Genomic DNA, 20492 nt, shown 5'->3' on the forward strand with positions numbered 1-20492 from the left:
ATTCCGACCTAGGTTGCTAGCTCCCCCACCCCCAGTGCCAAATGCCCCAAACTCCACAATGTCTACCGGTGAGGTGGTGGGCATGCCAGCAAACAAAAAGAAGGTACATGTGGGGGGAGGGGGAGAAAAGGATTGTCCTTGGCCAGACCTATGGGGGGTGGAGGATCTTTTCCCTATCCTACAGCTCGATTGAGCAAAATCTGAAAGCTTCTTTTAGCAGCAGTGGTGTAGTGATACACAGAGTGTAAAACAGCAGTGATAGTGATAGACAGAGTGTAAAACAGCAGTGGTGTAGTGGCTAAGAGCAGGTGCACTCTGATCTGGAGGAACCGGGTTTGATTCCCTGCTCTGCCGCTTGAGCTGTGGAGGCTTATCCGGGGAATTCAGATTAGCCTGTGCACTCCCACACATGCTAGCTGGGTGACCTTGGGCTAGTCACAGCTTCTCGGAGCTCTCTCAGCCCCACCCACCTCACAGGGTGTTTGTTGTGAGGGGGGAAGGGCAAGGAGATTGTAAGCCCCTTTGAGTCTCCTACAGGAGAGAAAGGGGGGATATAAATCCAAACTCCTCCTCCTCCGCCTCTTCTTCTTCTAGCCTAAACTGGTTTTATGTTTAACGTTATTATAGTATAGGTTTTAATATTGTTATTATTCTATTTTATATGAATGTTGTATGCCGCCCTGAGCCCTGGACTGATAAGCCCCACTCGCAACACAATACTATCAACCACATCTTTGCATAACAAGTTCAACCCAAACACTTACTGATTGGTTCCCCACCCTGAGACATGAAAATTTATACCCCATTAAAACACTCCCTTCTCTCTGGACACAGTGTGTAACAGACTTCCCTCTGTGATACACCTCTGAAGATGCCAGCCACAGATGCAGGCGAAACGTTAGGAACAAGATCCACCAGACCATGACCACACAGCCCGGAAAACCCACCGCAACCAACCTTCCCTCAACTCCACTGACTCTTCCATTGTTGAAGGTCTGCATCTTCTTAAATAGCCACAAACAGAAAAGAACCCTTTCATCTTTCTTGCTCATTAAAAAAAATCAGCTCAGTAATAACTGTTAAACTCTTACCTGGCAATCCAAAACTCCCTGGGGAGTGAGGCAAATTTAAAATATCTTCTATGATTGGTTCTTTGCTCTTGTCCTTCTTCTTTTTCTTTTTTGTGTCTTCCGGCCGTCTCAGCAGAGAAAGCTCTTCTGCTCGCCTGATACCTGTGGCAGAATTTTAGAAGGCAGAGCTGCAATGCATTTTAAAATGAACAGACTAAAAAGACCAGCAGACTCTCTTAGTTGAAGATCTACCTATTAAGTACATTTTGATTTTTTGGAAACTACCCCAGTCCCCCTCACAATATTTTTTTAAAAACAACAAAAAATGTATACCTCAGTCAAAGATAGTGTCATCATATAAATCTATTGCTGTTATAAAGCCACAACGAGCATTGATATATGCAATCTACAATTCTCAATAGCTTGCCATTTCAGGATACTTTCAGGATATTATGGCTGTGCTTCCAGAATATATCACTTCTAAGTCTAGAACAAAATGCTTACCACTCATCTCAACAGGAATCCAAATACACCTCTGAACAACAGTTTTTGTCATGAGACTACAACAGTGATGGTGAACCTTTTTGAGACCGAGTGCCCAAACTGCAACCCAAAACCCACTTATTTGTCGCAAAGTGCCAACACGGCAATTCAACCTGAATAGTGAGGTTTTGGTTTAGAAAAATCAGTTGGCTCCAAGGTGCGCATTACTCGGGAGTAAGCTTGGTGGTAGTTGGTGGCTTTGCTTTGAAGCAACTGTGCAACGCTTCGAATGGGTGAATCACAAACCTAGGAAGGTTTAGAAGCTAGCCCCACTGTCAGCAACCGAGCTTACTCCCAGGTGAAGGATTGCGCTTTAGTTCTTCCCATGAAAATCCGTGGGGTTTGACAGCACTTAACAGGGTTACCTACACGTCATGCCCAGTGGCCCAGGTCAGCCTAGATGTTTGGGGGGGGCGATTTTCCACCCCCCACCATGACAAACTTTGTGCATGTGTGCCCACAGAGAGGGCTCTGAGTGCCACCTCTGGCACCCGTGCCATAGGTTCACCACCACTGGACTACAACATGTCAGACTGTGCACTGTTCATAGAAGACACTGGTCCATTCCGCACAACACAAACAAAACGTCTTGAGACTGAAATATAAAATTCTGGAATTTTGCACAGCTGGAATTCTGCACAGCTAATATTTGGAAAACTTTTTTTTTAGATCCCCCCCCCCCCCAAGCATTTTATTTTGAAAACTCTAAATAGCGTTTCTTTCCCCCAAAATAGCTTTCAAAACGTTCCCTGTTTGCTGTGCAGAAAGCAGGGAACATTTTATTTTTCCTGCCTGACTTACCAGCTTCCATTTTCTTTTTCTTGACAACTTGTGCCCACCATTTTATGCTGCTGCAGAGAGAGTCCATGTCTGCCTTGTTATACAGGGAGGGGATATTTTGGACATATATGTGATTAAAAGGACATGATCTAACCCCAAATAAATGAACCTCTTTTATTTCTTTGGTGAGCACAAATCAGGCATGCAATTATACTCCTTCTGTTGTTGCAGGAGTATCGAGACCTGTGTAAATACCAGCAAGCAACACAGGTCCTTCCTACCTTTCATGAAAAAGACTAACACAGAAAACAATGATTGTATTCTGTTGGTTAGGTCACACAGACCTTTGCAAGTTGAACTATTTTATGCACTCCGTAACTATGAATTGTGGTTACAAATACCAGTTGAGCAATTCTGTGACACACAGGTATACTAGGAATGTAGATCTGTTCATATGGTCTCTGGTGTCAAATTTCTGTATTCCATTCATTCTAATGACTTCAGAGATCTGAGTGCATCAGATTAGAAGCATTCCGAAACTGACAACCTTAGAGTGTCCCAGGTTGAGGCAGCAGACTTAAAACTGCTAGATCAACCCAAATTCCAATCAGTGGAATGAGTTGAGTATAGAAAGCCAGGATGTAGTGCAGGGGTTGCCAACCTATGGCCCTCCAGATGTTCATGAACTACAATTCCCAACAGCCCCTGCCAGCATAGCCAATTGGCAGATCTTACGGGAATAGTAGTCCATGAACAACTGGAGGGTCATAGTCTGGACACCCCTGGTATAGGGGTTAGTTAGAGTGTCTGACAAAGATCTCTGAGAGACCGGGGTCTGAATCACCCGCTCCACGGGATGATTTTGGGCAGGTTACATGCTCTCAGCTTTGCCTTTCATGAGGAGTTGGACAACAGAGTAAGATGCCTTTGGACACCACTGAGGAGAAAGGTGGGGTATAAATGAAATAAATCAACCTATGCCATAGCCACCTTGCCTATTTCAGAACCACTCCAAATTTTAAAAAGATGGATTCCACTTTAAAGAGCAATCTTCAAGATCAATTCCACTCAAACCGTACATGCAATAATGCTCGATAATTTAGAACACAGGTACTTGAAGGACTACCTTGGCCCATATAAGCCTGTATACAAATTCAGATTACCTGCCAATCCCCTGCTCTGCAGGCCTTTGGTGAGAGAGCCAAGATTGGCTAGAACATACAGAGGAGGAATTTTTCAGCAATTGGTGTGGCCCGCTGGTTACTGAAGCCCCTGCCCCAAGGGCCAGTATTCTGGCCAAATTACCCAAGTGACCGCTTGAGACACCGCAAAGAAGAGTGTACAGATGGCCACTTGAAAGGGGAGCTATACTGAGGTGAGTGCCTGCATGGGATGAAAAATATCTTGAACTCCTCCCACCTCCCCACACTAGGAAGCACATCTTGTCATTTTGTTTTAGCCTTTTAAAATATTTTTTTTAATGTGAGAAGCTTAGCGGTTTTTTGTTTTGGGGGGGCTTTGGTGAAATTGACTTCTGGTTTTAAGGAGCGGGGCCTTTATACTTTTGTGTGTGTTTGTCTTGGTTGCTGGTTCTAGGACTCTGTCTTGCTACCGATGAATTATTTTTATTATGTTAATGTTTCTTATCTTCCGCTTGTTCTTGCCGTATGCCGCTCTGGGAGTGTTCTAAAAGAAAAGCTGGGAATCCGTTTTGTAAAATAAAAGGACGCGAACGTGCGATTTCACGTATGTCGGCAACAACCTCTGCTCAGAAAGAAAGTCTGGAATTTCATATGAAGTATATCCAACCTTGGGCCTAAAAATAATGGCCTTGATAATACTTATCTAACTTACTGAGTAAATAGCCCTATCTTACTTTGTTTGAAGCTGTAAAACCACTGGAATTTAAAACCAAACACCGGAATTCACACAGGGCAGTATTATAGATCGTTCCACAGTAAAGTTGCCAATCTCCGGGTGACAGCAAGCAGTTCAGTAGAAGAAAATGGTTCAACTCTAGGGCATTATAACCCACTCAAGTTCCTCTCTACCCCAAACCCTGCCTTCCTCAGGCTCCATCTCCAAATCCTCCAAGTATTTCCCAACCTGGAGCTGGCAAAACTATTCCACAGTAATGTTTGGATAAACGAACCATAAAAGGAACAGCAAAACTGTTGTCTGATGCATCCTCGATCCTCACTAGAAAGATGATGACCTGAAGTACATCCTAAGATTGTCCTGTACAGGATACTGAACCCCATAATCTGGCAGTGGAAGGGATTAATGGCTGCCCATCTGTCTGGCTTTCTCCTGTTTTCTGACCAGAAAGTTCATTCCCAGGGTTGTGGAACCCATGTAGAGCAATACCCACATGAAGAGACAGAGTGCAGTGGGGAAGAGGTGAAATCTCACCCTTCCAGCAGTGGCGTGTCAGTCACAGAAGGGGCAACAGGCAGTGGTGGGATCCAAAAAATGTAGTAACAGGTTCCCATGGTGGTGGGATTCAAACTGTGGCGTAGCGCCAATGGGGCTGGGCGGGGCACGGCGAAGGCGTGGCCAGGCATTCCAGGGGTGGGGCATTCCTGGGCGGGGCTGTGGCAAGGACGCAGCCGCTGCGCCGGTCCTTGGGTGGGAAACGAATGTACGCAGGCGCAGGCTGCCACGCACGCCGGTGCACCTCCTGCTAGACTGTTTCAAGTTCTGCGCGCTACTGCTGAGAGGAGGGACGTAACTAAGGCAAAAATCACATGGCAAAATCACCAATTAGTAACCCCCTCTCGGCACACACAAATAATTAGTAGCGTACTCTCGGGAACCTGTGAGAACCTGCTGGATTCCATCTCTGGCAACAGGGAACAATTTAACATTTCCTCTTTCCCCAAAAACTTCCTGATCCACATGGCTATTATTCCATGTGGCCCTGTAACCCCAGGAATGTACTTCCCCAGGATTGACAAGAACTGCTGGAGGAAGGGAAACTAGGAAGATACTAATGCTGGCCCCGACTCCACAACAGGAAGTCCAGACATGTAATTTCCCCCTAAACCATAGCTGCAGGAGCCTAATTAAGGATCAGAGGTGCAGTGCTGGGATAGTTACAATTTCCCCCCCACAGAGAATGTGTCCCAAAGTTGTTTTAAGCTCACCTAATGAAAAAAAGGACAGCAACCTGCATTGTATTAATTTTTTCACTATTAATGATAAGCAGCCCTGTGAAAGGGCTTTTATGACTGAGGGAAAACAGCAAGAGAGGGGCAGAGAGCGGTCCTTCTCCTTCCCCAACATTATGGTCTTGATCCATATTAGATTCCCACCACCACTGCCTCCACAATGGGTGCTTTTCAGCACCAAATTACAGGTCTTGAGTTCAGACTGCTGATCTTCAAAGTCGCATGTGGTTTGGACCCAAATGCACGAAAGTGGCGCTCCCGATCACTCGTCCCTCAGTGACCCATGCACAGGAAAGTGAGATCAAGGGACCAGTTTTTAAAACTGAGATATGGAGCTTCCGGTTTCTGTGCCAGAAAAGTCACATCCAACAATTCATAGAGCTGGTGCCATCGTGAAAATAATGGATGAAAGAGTAACGTGTGTCCTTTAAGAGCTTCAAAGAGACGGAAGCCACTGAGCAGCAAACGTGCGTCACATTGTTTCATTATGGTCCGTCTCTTTTAAGCCATCGTGAAAATCCCTACACACAGTTAATATGTAACGAAGTCACAATATCTTTCGTCGTTGGCTCTTTGCTGCCACGAAACTGCCACGAGGAAAACTACCGTCATCAAAGGGTTACATTGATTTTGAGATATCCCAGGTCCCCAAACCCACTGGTTAGGATTCCTGAGTACCAGTTTCCTAGTTTTCCATCATAGCTACTCTAGCCCAGCAGTGAACTGACAAGTTATGAGATTATGCCCTTGCAATAGCATACACTAGAGCACAGGTGTCAAACTCGCGCCCCTCCAGATGTTATGGACTACAGTTCCCATCATCCCCTGGCAGCATGATGCTGGCAGGGGCTGATGGGAACTGTAGTCCATAACATCTGAAGGGGTCATGAAGTTTGACACCTATATTACCAGAGTAGGACCGTAGCTCTCCAGATGTTCAGGAACTACAATTCCCATCAGCCCCTGCCAGCATGGCCAATTGGCCATGCTGACTGGGGCTGATGGGAATTGTAGTTCCTGAACATCTGGAGAGCCGCAGGTTCCCTACCTCTGCACTAGAGCATATCATGTTTCACTGTCCAAATAGGGAATACTTAAGGTACAAGCATCGACCGTTGTTTACATCTTTTAATGTGGATATGACAGATGATCAAAGGATAAAGTATTTCCTGGATGGATCAAATCAGGATTTTTCTGAATTAGCTGCCAAATTTCTGTTGGATGTAATTGGTCCATCTGTGAAGGGAGATTTTTTTATATTAAATGATGGTTATTTGAGCTGTAATTATGTTATTCTGGTTGTAAAATGTCCCTATATTTAAAAAAGGGGTAATCACGGACCCAGCCAACTACAGGCCGATCAGCTTACTTAATGTTATAAGTAAGATATATACCAACTACCTGTGCACAAGGTTTCTGGTATGGCTCGAGGGAGAAAAGCTGTTAGGAGACGAACAGGCTGGCTTCCGAAAGGGACGATCAGCAATGGACCACTGCTTGATTCTAAACCATCTGATTGACAAATATGTTAAACTCCAAAGAGGCTCACTATATGCAACCTTTATCGATCTCAAGGCAGCCTTCGATAATGTGCCACGTGACCGCCTATGGGCCAAACTAGCAAACACCAATATTGACAAACGTTTATTGCACATAATAATCCAACTGCATGAGAACACCTCTTTGCGAGTAAGGATGACACAAGAGGGACATCTAACACCATCTATACCAGTACAGAAGGGGGTAAGGCAAGGGTGCCTTCTAGCACCACATCTATTCAACTTTTATGTCAACTCCTTCATAATAGATTTGCAGGATAAGGACGTTCATGCTCCTACACTTTCTCAGGGAAAAAACTACCCATTCTAATATATGCGATCTATTATTGTCGCCCTCTCACTAACCAAAGTAGGGATTAAGAGAGCCCTAAATGCAATAACTCCAAAATGTGCTGAGGAACATCTAATAATGAATTATTCTAAAACCAAAAATAGTACATTTTAATGCCAGGTTCAAGAAGGAAAGATGGACAATCGGGGCATCCAATCGATCAGGTCAAATGCTTCAGATACTTGGGGGTAATTTTCCAGTATAATGGCAAACCTACAGCTCATATCCAATCCCTTGTCCAATCTGCTCAAAAGAGCCTAAGCAATACTGAGATTCTACCGCACTCCAGGGGAGGATACATTCCAGCTGCTGTTAAATTGTTTACAGCAAATCCATTCCACAATTAACATATGGAGCCCAACTAGGGCAACATATCCAACTTTACACCTCTGGAAAAAGTTACAACAACATTCCTTAGATCTCTATTCAATACACCAAAATGCACGTCCAACCCTGTATTGAGACATGAAGCAGGAATAGCCAAAGTGGAAACTATAGTCTGGAAGAGAGCCATCAAATATTGGATTAAAGTCCACCTACACCCCCAGGGCCTATTACTAGCATTTCTGTCAACATCACCATACCCAATCTGGTCAGAGAAGATTATCCTGAAGCTTAAAACAGATTGGGCTAGACCCTATGCTGATGCTTGAATGGGACTTGCCCTTAGCTCTTAAGATGGTATATCAACCATTGACGACATTGACTACCAAAACGATAATGCCTCATTTCCTGCTCTATATAGGCCATTGAAATCTGGTAGTGGTACAGTAATGGCCCCCTACATTCAACATATTACCATAGCCAAATACCGATGGGCCTTTTCTAGAGCACGGTTTGACGCATTTCCATCATCTATGCTTATAGGCAGATTTGGGAAAACCCCTTGGCATTTGAGGAAATGTGTTTTTAACTCTGGGGACGTTGATTCTATGATACATATCTTGTTACACTGCATGCTGCATAAGGCAGAAAGAGAGCTCTTTATTTTACCTCTGCTTGTGCAACACAGCTTGATAATTGCAAAGGATCCTGACCAAGAGATCAGGAAAATGCTGTTGGAAGACAAGGATGCAACCATCTCCCAGCAGGTAGCAAAGTTCTGTGCATTGGCGTATAAAAAACGCAAGGGCCTACTTAATCAGGGATGAGCTGAAAGCCAAACATTCATGTAAATGGTTAGCTGTAATAATTGTTGTAATTTGCTGTTGTGAATGTGTGCTGTTGTTTTGTTTTGTCTTTGCTGGCCTTTGGCCGTATTAAACTATCTATCTATCTATCTGGTTGTAAAATGTTTCTGGCTACAAAATGTTTCACTGTATGATGCCAAGAAAGGCTTTGTATTTGTTGTTGTTAAGTTATGAGTTTCCACACTTACCGAGAGTCTTGCAGACGTCACCGACAACCTTGAAGACCACCGAAGAGAAACTGACGTTCAGCCTCACCGTTCTCATGCTCGGCAAGCAAAGGCGCAGCATCTTGTGCTGAAGGGTGAACAGGAGCCTGGCATCGGCCTGCACCCCGTACTTGTCTAGCGTCCAGTGGTTCTTGAGGAGCCAGCATTGCCTCTGCTGCCACCAGAGGGCGTAGTCAGACCAATCCTGCGATATCTCTGGGGAGGAGAACACAAGCCAAGGGTGAGCAAAGAGGAATTGGGGAAATAGAGAAGCCATAAAGTTTTATTTTGAACACACGAACAAATACAGAAATGTAGCTTAGACACAGTGTCGGATCTACCAGAGGGACATGTGTGGTCACATGTCCCCCGGCGCCATTCATGTGATCACGTGTGGGGGGGTCCAAAATCTCCCCACACACCACTCCGCTGATGCGTCCCCTCCTGCCCGGCCCCAGTTACAGCAGCCCGGCTCCCTACACGCCGATGGGGGCCCGGAAGTCCAGCCTGGGTGGGGAACAGCGCTTGAGCCCCCACCAGGCTCCTGCTCTGGCCCAGCGGAACTTTCCCTGCTCCCGGAACTTTCCCTGCCTCTTCCCGCCTCTAGCACTGCTAGTCACCCGATGCTGTATAGCGCGAGAGGAAGGAAGAGGTGGGCGCGGAGGCTGCTGGTCCGGTCCCGGGAGCAGGGAAAGTTTGCAGGAGGCCCGTGGGGGCTCAAGTGCTGCTCCCCGCCCAGACCGGTCTCCTGGGCCCCCGGAAGGGGTAGGGAGCCAGCCTGCCGTAAGTGGGGTCGGGCGGGGGTGCGTGTGTGTGTGTGCTGGGGGGCGGAAAATGGCCCTAGGCACCATTTTCTGCCACTACCCTCTGCTTACACATGTCAACGATAACATCAAATGTATCTATGAGTTGGCCAGCCAGTCTCTGGGGCAAGATAGAATTCTGCAAATCATTCTATGGCTTTTTAGAGATATCTTCACTTCTTGTACAGAATGTAACCCTTAGGGTTCTGCTTTACACACAGTGTGCATTGGGAGAAGGGAGGAAGACCACATTGATCTTTTCGCTTCTGAACGTTACCGCCACCCCGAGTCACTTGTAACACTGAAGGAGTTACATGTTTTCCCAGTAGGAGTAAAAACTGCTCAAGGTTGGCAGTTTTCAGCAGGAAATGGCACGAAGTGAAAGGGTTGAAAAGCTCCTCTCCCCACACGCTGGCCTTCCCCATGAAATCACAGCCGGCACGTTCAGTAACAGGGAAAAAAGTCTACAGATGAATCACAAAATACGTTCTGTTCTCCGGCTGCCCCCACACAGCCCTGGATACTGTGCTATTGCTGTACTATAGCCATCACGGTGATTGGATTTTCCACTGTGATAAGAGAATCCAGTGGCAAATGATTTGCTGAAATGCCGCACTAGTGCAAATTCCAGCAGCGTGTGGATGAAGTCTCGTAGGCCCATTCCGCATGGGCCATAAAAAGCAGTCACTATTTTTCCTGGTTGGGGGGGGGAGGACTTTGCACAGTTCCTGCCTCCACACCGAGTCAGAGCCACCTTAATTCAGCCGAACCAGGTTTTTCAAAAGTTGTGGAAAATACGACTTTTATCCCTTGGTGCCTCTTAACCCTAAAAGTGCCCCCAACCTCTCTTCAAACCCCGCCTTTTCCAGGAAACCGCTGGCACAACTCCCTCTTGCCTACTAAAACTAAGCATGTACATTTGTAATGGAAAAGAAAGCACAATCCACTCCCTACATAGAAACTCCTTGTTATTTCTCCTGTTTCATATATTAAACTGTAAGTTCCTCAGGGCAGGGACCAGCCTCCTTGTAAAGTATCATTATATTAACAGTGATAAATAACAGAATTAATTGGGAATGGTTTCAAATTCAGTTCAGTAACCTTTATTAGGCATTTTCAAAAGAAGAAAAGACAAAGTGTCAAAACGTAATACAAGGCTAAGCTTAGAAAAACCTGAGGTATTTTTCTAACCCCACAAAACTTTCAAAAGAAATTTAGCTACAACTTCAGATAGCTCGGCTTCTGTACTGTTAAAGCAAATTAATCGTTTTAACGTTGTCTGATAATGATATTTAAAATTTGATTCTGTGCCAAATAATGATAAACCAATATGGTTTAGTGTACTGGTATAATATATATAGATATGTATTTTTAAAATACAGTTAAAAGTAATAAAACGGGAATAAATTAGCACTTTAAAATGGTTGTCAGGTATAGAGCTACCATACGTGTTGTATGAGCATTATAATCTCCAAGAAGAAAACGTATGGCAACAGTAGGGTTAGAAATTTTCCTCGCCATTAATAAAGGGTGGATTAGTCTGAGACGCGCATCAGCATTTATTTGGCACTCTAGGAGGACATGGGTAAGAGAGTCAGTGGAGCCACAGCGACAGTGTCTTTGTTGTTTTGGAATTGGTTTCAAATTCAATGAACTGCTCTGCTAGGGTGCCTTTACGAACTATATATGAACAATAGGATCTGGGACAGTTAGGTTTGAATCTCCACTCTGCCGTTGAACCTTCATGGGTGATCTTGCGCCAGCCACAAACGTACACCTTATCTTACCTGACAGAGTTGTTGTGGAGAGAATAAAATGGAGGACAAGGGAACAATCGTATGACAGAACTGTCTTGACCTATTGACAAACAAAAAGGTACGTGTTTCTGAGCTTGCGCTTTGCTCCCTTTGCTGGTGCCTGGTTTAAGGCTTGGCACGATTCTGTTATAATTCTCCTTTGGCATGTTATTTTTAATCATTTTAACTGTTACCTTTTTTTGCTGGAGGAGGAGGTTGGATATAGTTCCTTGGATAAACTTTGGATGACTTCAAGGACATGGCGTTTGGAGTCCGTGTTTGTGTGTGCAACATTTCCAAAATGGACCCAGGAGAGAAACCCTCCTAAGGTGAGGCGAGCCATTCACTCTCAACAAATTGAACTGCCCTCCTTCTGGCCGAGCCCCCACCCACACAAAGACTGAGTATAAGCAGGGAGGACTACAGTTGGGAGCAGCCAGTAAATACACAAATGATCACAGAATCATACCAAGTTTTCAACAAGGCACAAGCAAAGGGAGCAAAACACAAGCTCAGATAGACGTATCCTACCTTGCTGCTTTACCCATCTCTCTCAACTGTTCTTAAGATTTTTTTTTTTGGCCAGTTAGCCTCTGATCACCATTCTTAGCTGTCATCTTTAAACAAGAAAATTACTGAGTTATCACCCTTCGGTTCGCAGGAATCACTTCAACAGGCAAAGACAATTCCTTCACGCAATGATGTAAGTCACTTTGGGTACTCACTGGAGAGAAAAGAAGGCTATAAACAAAATAATACCGTATATACTCGCGTGTAAGCCAAGTTTTTCAGCCCTGTTTAAAGGCTGAGAAAAGCCCCCTCGGCTTATACGCGAGTCACCATTTTCTATTAATCACAAGGAGGCTGGGGGTGTGGCTGGGACAACCTCCCTACCCACCCCCCCCAGGAAGCTGCTTGTTGCTGCCCTCCTGGAGAGTGAAGGGGGAACCTCAGGCACCCTGGCTGGCTGGGCTTCCTCAAACCCAGGAAGCAGAGGGAGCTCCTTATTTGGGCAGTGACATCAGGGGGAGTCACTGCCCAAATACGGAGCTCCCTCTGCCTGCCGGCTGGGTTTGACGAAGCCCAGCTAGCCGGCAGGCAGAGGGAGCTCCTTATTTGGGCAGTGACTCCCCCTGATGTCACTGCCTGGCTGGCTGGGTTTGACCAAGCCCAGCCGGCAGGCAGAGGGAGCTCCTTATTTGGGCAGTGACATCAGGGGGAGCCACTGCCCAAATAAGGAGCTCCCTCTGCCTGCCAGCAGGCTTTGTCAAACCCAGCAGGCAGGCAGAGGGAGCTCCTTATTTGGGCAGTGACTCCCCCTGATGTCACTGCCCAAATAAGGAGCTCCCTCTGCCTCCCGGCTTCCCACCCTCGGCTTATACCCGAGTCAATAAGTTTTCCCCGGTTTGGGCAGTAAAATTAGGTGCCTCGGCTTATACACGGGTCGGCTTATACACGAGTATATACGGTAGATAAAATCCCATGTCTACTTACTGATTTGTTCTACGAGCTTGAGTATCACTCCGCCAACATGCAGGTTCCCTGAAACGCGAAGCGTGCACTCCTTCTGCTCTCCTTCATACGGGTGGTCAATAGTAACAAGGAGCTCCCAGGAATTGGGACCAAATTCATTGGATGAAATCATGGTGTCACCCACACTTCACGGGCTCAGAACGGTAGAAAAGCCAGCATCTATTCAAAGACAACACAGTTGTTGCATATCAGATACTTGAGTACAAGATGAGTGTGGTGGTGCGATGACATCACCCAGATGCCTACCAAGCAAATGTCCCTCTAAGTGTTCCGTAGTGCTGTGCGGAACTTCAAAAACGCCGTGCGGAACTGATCCACCCAGGAAAGCTCCCCCTGCTGTCGGCCCCTTATCCAGTATGGTGGCTGCGCACACTACAGGGAACGTTGCTAACAACTAAAAAATGCATGTAGCCTTGTCACCCTGCTAGGGTGGGTGGGCCATGTCCAGATGCCGGGCCCCCTCCCCCTCCCCTCCCTTGCATGCCACCCCTTACTCCCTCCCTCCCCTTCCCTTGGATGCCATCCCTCCCCTCCCTCTCCCTCTGCTAGGGTGGGTGGGCCATGTCCAGATGCTGGGGCCCCTCACCCTCCCCTTCCCTTGCATGCCACCCCTTACTCACTCACTCCCCTTCCCTTGCATGCCATCCCTCCCTCCCTTCCCTCCCTCTCCCTCTGCTAGGGAGGGTGGGCCATGACCAGAAACTGGGCCCCCTCCCCCTCCCCTCCCTTGCATGCCACCCCTTACTCCCTCCCTCCCTCCCTCTCTCCCCTTCCCTTGCATGCCATCCCTCCCTTCCCTCCCTCTCCCTCTGCTAGGGTGGGTGGGCCATGTCCAGATCTACCACTGGACCCTTTTTTAATCCAGTGAATTAATGCTAGATCAAAGATGGAGGCGCCAAAAACTGGGCTGGAAGCAAGCAAGCCAGGCAATGGCAGGCAAAATAGCAGATCAGATCAGCTAGGAACAGTTTGTAGAAGGAAATCAAATCAAAATTCCAAAGCTGCAGGGAAACCCTACTGCAAAACGCAAGGCCCCACTGTGAACAGCAAGTGCACAAAGAGCCAGGCGGCTATGAATACTGCACAAAAAGTCACCACAAAGTGAACAAGTTTCCGAGTTCATTTTATAATAAACTGGATGTTCATTAGAAAAAACTGGAAAGGGGGGTGATATTACTTGGTATGGTGAAAAAGCACAGGCTGCAGGTTTGTAATTTTTAAGAGAGAAGGGAGAAGATGTGAAGCAGTCTCTATGCCTCTGAATTTTGTGTGGTGCATAGAAGATCTTTGGCTGCATGATCAACTTTAGAAACAGAAAACACACCTGCTCTCTTTAGAGAATGTAATAGCCTACAGTTACTTGATCTAGCGTAGTTTTAACAATGGTGGGAACCTGCTTCCACCCCAATTGCAAGCATCTAGAACACCTCAGGAGAAACGCTATTTCCCCACCCCTTCCATTGAATGTTTGCAGCTGAATAGCTCAGCCTAGCCCAAGATCATGAGACCCTGAAAGCTAAGCAGGGTTGGCCAAAGTGAGTACTTGGATGGGAAATTAGGGTGTTATGTAGTGGAAGGAAATGATAAACCACCTCTGGTTTACACCAGTCAGCGTGGTGTAGTGGTTAAGAGCAGGTGCACTCTAATCTGGAGAACCGGGTTTGGTTCCCCACTCTGCCACTTGAGCTGTGGAGGCTTATCTGGTGCACCAAGATTAGCTTGTGCACTCCAGCACATGCCAACTGGGTGACCTTGGGCTAGTCACAATTCTTCTGAGCTCTCACAGCCCCCCCCCTCCTCACAGGGTGTTTGTTGTGGGGGGAGGGGAAGGACAAGGAGATTGTAAGCCCCTTTGAGTCTCCTACAGGAGAGAAAGGGGGGATACAAATCCCAACTCTTCTTCTCTGCTCATCTCTTGCTTTGAAAACCTCACAGTCCTGAGGCTGCCTTGAGGGCTGCAACTTGGGGGCACGTTCTTCTTCATTCAGTTGGATTGCAAATACTTGGGGCACGAGCAGTCTCTCACTGCCACTTGGGAACAATAGTTTGCAGCCTGTGGAGGTCAGCCAAAACAAAGGTTGTGCGTTTCCAGCTGTCCTCACACATTTGCTTTCGTAGAAGCACTCTTTCAAACAAAGCATACCACGCCCCTGACCTTGACACATATGCGACTTCACCAGCAATCCAGTTATGTTCCAAGCATGTAGCTTCCGGCCAACTGCCTAGCGCCACGATGAACGACTAAAGCTAATTACCATGCACACGCAAAAGCAGCATAAATGCCTACGGTCATGTTGAATCGCAAACGTGTCACTAGTTGACAGGGGATCGGCTTGAGAGGGGGGAAATGGCATGATGAAATAGATACATTGAATTTGTGAGCGTACTACTTTCAGGAATAGTCACGTTACCGATCAAGAGTGCTTTGTAACGATGGGAAAAGGTACACTCACTTTTCAAGCATACTATTTTCAGGAATAGCAGTGTTACTGATTGAGAATGTTCTTAGAGATGCAAACATCCATATCAGTTCTTACCCTAAACATGGGAACGCCACAGGGCTGTGTGTTGAGTCCTTTATTGTTCACCTTTATACATATGATTGTACTCCTGTCTATCATAGTAACACCATTATCAAATTTGCCGATGACACAACGGTGGTGGGGCTCATCTCTGGAGGGGATGAGTCTGCCTATCAAGGTGGACCATCTGCTCTCATGGTGCAGGGAAAATAACCTGGTTCTTAATACTAACAAGACAAAGGAGCTTATAGTGGACTATAGAAGGAATAGCTCAGAAATTCAGCCCTTGACTATAAATGGAGATCAAGTAGAGCGGGTGGCTAGTTTTAAATTTCTGGGTGTCATGATTAAAGAGGACCTGACCTGGGGCGTACAGACTGCCGCAGTGGTTAAGAAGGCCCAGCAAAGACTGTACTATCTGAGACTTTTAATGAAACAACAACTGGATGGAAAACTCCTGGTGTCCTTTTACCGCTGTGCTATAGAGAGTGTCTTAACCTACTGCATCTGTGTATGGCTCTCCAGTTGCACAGTGGCAGATAGGAAGGCACTCCAAAGGGTGATCACTACTGCTCAGAGGATTATCGGCTGCCCTCTCCCCTCCTTGGAAGAACTCTACAATTCCCGAAGCCTAAAGAAAGCCCAAAATATTCTGAGAGACCCGTCTCATCCAGCACACTCTCTTTTTGAACTGTTACCATCAGGCAGACGATACAGGTCTATCAAAACTAGGACAAAGAGGCTTAGAGACAGCTTCTACTCTAGAGCTGTGGCTATGCTAAACTCTGCGGCTTCGTGTTGGTGTGTTTGGGGCTGTGTAGGAATGGGTGGAGGAAGGGGAAAGTGAGGATGGGGTATGAGTCTGAAATTGTGTGCATCGAGGAATGCTGCTGTAAATTTCGTTGTATGTGCACAAAGACAATAAAAATGCTTATGCTTTTCGTTAATGGACTCCACCCCTTGGGGGGTCAGGTCCATAGGTAGGTCACAAGGTAGGTTCTACTCTGTTTGGCTGGTAGCAGACTTTCGATTGTTTCTTGCAGTACAGCTCCAGGCACTCGGCCTGTCATGCTTGAGCGGCTGCCCCTGGTCCCTGGCTTGACGCGAGTCTCCCTTTCTTCCCATCGCATGATTCTGAGGTCACGTGCTTGCAGGTCAGGTGGACCCATGCTTTGTGAAAAGACTGACGATCACTGGTAGTGGGGTGGATCTTACCCCTATTCTACCACTCCACTGAGCAATTTTTAAAATTTTAGTCAAAATATTTATACCCCATCTTTCTTTTTAGCTCAAGTTTGAAGGCTTCCTCCAATCTAAGGAGCCTTCCTCAAACAGAACAGGCGTTTCTGCTTGGGGACATAAGTTGTAAGTAGTCTCCTTAGGCGGGAAGAAGGCTGCTTGGAGGAAGGAAAGGAGATTTTGCTGTCTTTCCCTCCTCGCGGCAGCTGTCCAGCTTACATAGCTATAAATTAACATGAGTCTCACAACTTTCGGACATTTTTTGTCAGGGTTGGAAAGGAAAATAAGAGAAGATCGCTGGATCCACCCCATCTCTTTGAATTAATGTAAGGCTTTCAGTGTCCAACGTACTTTACACATATGGTCAGAGTTTCTGTTTCTAAAGTTGTCCGTACCAGACAGGGCTCTTGGAGAATTCTGACCATACATGTTATTATTATTATTAATATTGAATGCATTTGTATATCTTTTGTAAGAGCACTCTTACTAAAAAGATACACTCATAAGAACATAAGTTCTTATGCTGGATCAGACCAGAGTCCATCTAGTCCAGCACTCTGCTACTCGCAGTGGCCCACCTGGTGCCTTTGGGAGCTCACGTGCAGGATGTGAAAGCAATGGCCTTCTGCTGCTGCTGCTCCTGAGCACCTGGTCTGCTAAGGCATTTGCAATTTCAGATCAAGGAGGATCAAGATTGGTAGCCATAGGTCGACTTCTCCTCCACTCAGACATACATGAGTTTTCCCTCCTCTCCCCCCCCTCCCCCCCAAGCGCACTCCCATCTTGCCAAGCTCAGTCAGATAGCATTAATTCAATTCCTGGAAGCTCCAGAAAAAAAACAGTACCTTATTGGAACAATAACAACAATACAAATGACAAGTGATTCATAATTCGTTCAGCCCAGTCAAACAGTTGCCTCATTCCAAAATGTTGTTTGCTCCATTGCGGATTACCCCATTCACCCTTTTTAAAAATAATGTTTTCTTCCGAACACAAATGTTATTATTCTGTCTCCTTGTGGTATTTTTGAGTGTTCTGCAGCATAATTCTGTGCAATTAAAATGCAATCTGTGGGTTTGGAGTGGAGTATCTCTCTGCATATCGTATTGGGAGGGAAACTGGCATCTGCCAATACAGACATAAAATTGTTTTTTTAAGAAGGATGCCAACAAAGACCTTTTAATATTAGTTGGGGATCCCCTTTGCTCCAACATCGAAATATCGTCCGCAGCGGGAGTCGACAACCATTTTTGCCAAAGTTCAGAATAAGAACAACAGCCAGTACAAGAAAGTCTATTTGCACATTTTAAAACATACAACTTCTCATTGCTGATAATTGTCAGGTTGATTCATAACCCATAAAGTTTCCACAGCCCGAACACTGCTTGTTGTGAACCCAACTGGTAACATTAAGTTTTCTGTTAGGAAGCAGAATGCACAAGAAGTAAATATACATGGAGCACTCTGCACTGTTGGTTTGATGACGGGCAACAGTACACTTCTATCATTTTCCCTTTCTGCAAAACATCTGGAAGGCCCATTTTTTAAAAGTCTGAGCTTGCCATTCTCTTTACACACGGGTTATTCAAGGATCCATCCCACCCACCTCTCTCACAAATCTTCTTTTCCTATTTTAAAGGATCATACACGGAGTTCAACGGGACTGACTGCTTAGTAGTCAATAAAAGATGTATTTATAGAGCCACTCGCCAGCTTTTTCCGCCACAGAGAGACTCCCAACCACCTTTCTTCCTTCTGTGTCAGAGGGGGATTCGAACCTGGGTCTCCCAGATGGGCTCTGGAACCCCAGGTTGCAGATTCCCTCCCCCTTTTTGGAACAAACCACCCTGTTAAAATCTCTGCCCTGGAAAGCTCAGCCTAGCTCAATCTCTCCATAGAACCTAAGCAGAGGGTCAGCTCTGGTTAACATATTAGGATACAAGCAAGGAAGTTTTAGGGCTAAAAGCAAAGTCTCACAATAAAAAGGGCAATCTATCTGATCAACGTCTGCATAACTGGCACAAAAAAGAAAGAAAAATGTAAAAGTTATACATACATACATACATACTATACTATATATCAATACTATAACCAATACTATATATATTCAATACTACACACACACACACATTCAATACTATAACCATACTATATATATTCTATACTATACTATATATCAATATATCAATACTATAGCCAATACTACATATGTATATTCAATACTATAACCATACTATATGTATTCTATTCTATTCTATTCTATACTATACTATACTATACTATACTATACTATACTATACTATACTATACTATACTATACTATACTATACTATACTATACTATACTATACTATACTATACTATACTATACTACCGGTATATATCAATACTATAACCAATACTATATATATTCAATACTATGTGTGTGTGTGTGTGTGTGCGTGTGTATTCAATACTATAACCAGTATTACAACAATTCCCACCGACATGAAATACAACAACGTGAGCCAATACACCTTAACGCAAGTGAATATATACAATCAAACCTACAACATACCAAAGAGAGAAATAGAGAGAAATGTTTTTGATATCATGAATGCCAGCTATGCAGACGTTGATCAGCCAGATTGTCCGTTTTATTGTGAGTTCCCTGCTCTGACCTTCTAAAAGTGACGTCTGTCGGACCCCTCCCCCGCGACCCCCTTTGCCAGCTGCCTTTCTCTGCTCAACTCTTGCAAGAGCCCAGGTGACCCCTCGCAAGCACCACCCAACACTCACTTGGTCCCGCCGAGCCGGGCGCCGCCGCTGTCGCACCTTTCGTCCCAGGTGAGCGGCGGCTTCCTGCAGTTGGGGGCAGCCCCAAGCGAGGCGGGGCCTCTCCCCCAGCCAGCCCCACCTTCCCAGGCCCGGCTGCTGCCTGGGATGCAGCCACGAGAAGAGGCCCCCGCAGGCAGGCAGGCATTACGCGCAAGACGCGCCTGGCTGCGGCCGGAGAAATTCCTCCGGTCCCTCCCTGTCTGGCACCAGGAGGCAGGCCGGTTCCAACAAGCCAGCAAATGGGTGCGTGTGTGTGACTTTGCCCTCCATTCTCATTTTGAAAAAGTCTTAGCTTTCCCTTCTCTTTATTTACCCATTGGTTATTCAAGGAGCCATCCCACCCACTTCTCTAATAGATCCTCAGGGAAGGATTTTATGTCCTATTTTAAAGGATCACATTCGGAGCGCCACGGGACTAACTCCCTAGTCAAGAAAAGATGCATTTATAGGGCCACTCCCCAGCTTGAAAAAATAATTATTGAATTATATCAATTTACGGAACTAAAACACATGACATTAGTTAATTAGCGTTGGTAATGCAAAACAGTATATGTTTTTTGTAAATTTCTGATGGCTGGGGTGTTGTGCGGTTTCCGGGCTGTATGGCCGTGTTCTAGTAGCATTTTCTCCTGACCGTTCATCAAACAGGATCCTCTGAAGATGCCAGCCACAGATGCAGGGGAAAAGTCAGGAGAAAATATTACTAGAACATGGCCATACAACCCAGAAAACCCACAACACCCCAGTGATTCCAGCCGTGAAAGCCTTCAACAATACGTTTCCTGATGACTTCCTTATTTTCACAAGAGATACAATTTCTCCTGTTTCTGCGATATATTCCAAATCAATGCTCTATGAACTTTAATGATCATCGTTGTAACCTTTCTAAATGCCAATACTAAATCACATTATAGTCTACCTTCTGTTGTTCAAA

At 45.7% G+C, this 20492-nt stretch overlaps 1 protein-coding gene across 2 annotated transcripts in view; it reads right to left on the minus strand.

Moving 5' to 3' along the window:
• Positions 1 to 19652, minus strand: part of FERMT1 (FERM domain containing kindlin 1) — a 52706-nt gene extending 33054 nt beyond the window's left edge. For both annotated transcript variants that reach the window (XM_048500285.1, XM_048500277.1), the window contains exons 1-4: positions 19520 to 19652; positions 12943 to 13140; positions 8832 to 9065; positions 1092 to 1232 (exon numbers count right to left, since the gene is read on the minus strand). In XM_048500285.1, the coding sequence (XP_048356242.1) occupies positions 1092 to 1232; positions 8832 to 9065; positions 12943 to 13093 (526 nt within the window). In that variant the 5' untranslated portion in view covers positions 13094 to 13140; positions 19520 to 19652. The remainder of the gene's footprint in view (positions 1 to 1091; positions 1233 to 8831; positions 9066 to 12942; positions 13141 to 19519) is intronic.
• Positions 19653 to 20492: the final 840 nt, after the last annotated feature.

Source organism: Sphaerodactylus townsendi, linkage group LG01 (assembly GCF_021028975.2).
Source record: "Sphaerodactylus townsendi isolate TG3544 linkage group LG01, MPM_Stown_v2.3, whole genome shotgun sequence".
Classification (NCBI taxonomy): domain Eukaryota; kingdom Metazoa; phylum Chordata; class Lepidosauria; order Squamata; family Sphaerodactylidae; genus Sphaerodactylus; species Sphaerodactylus townsendi.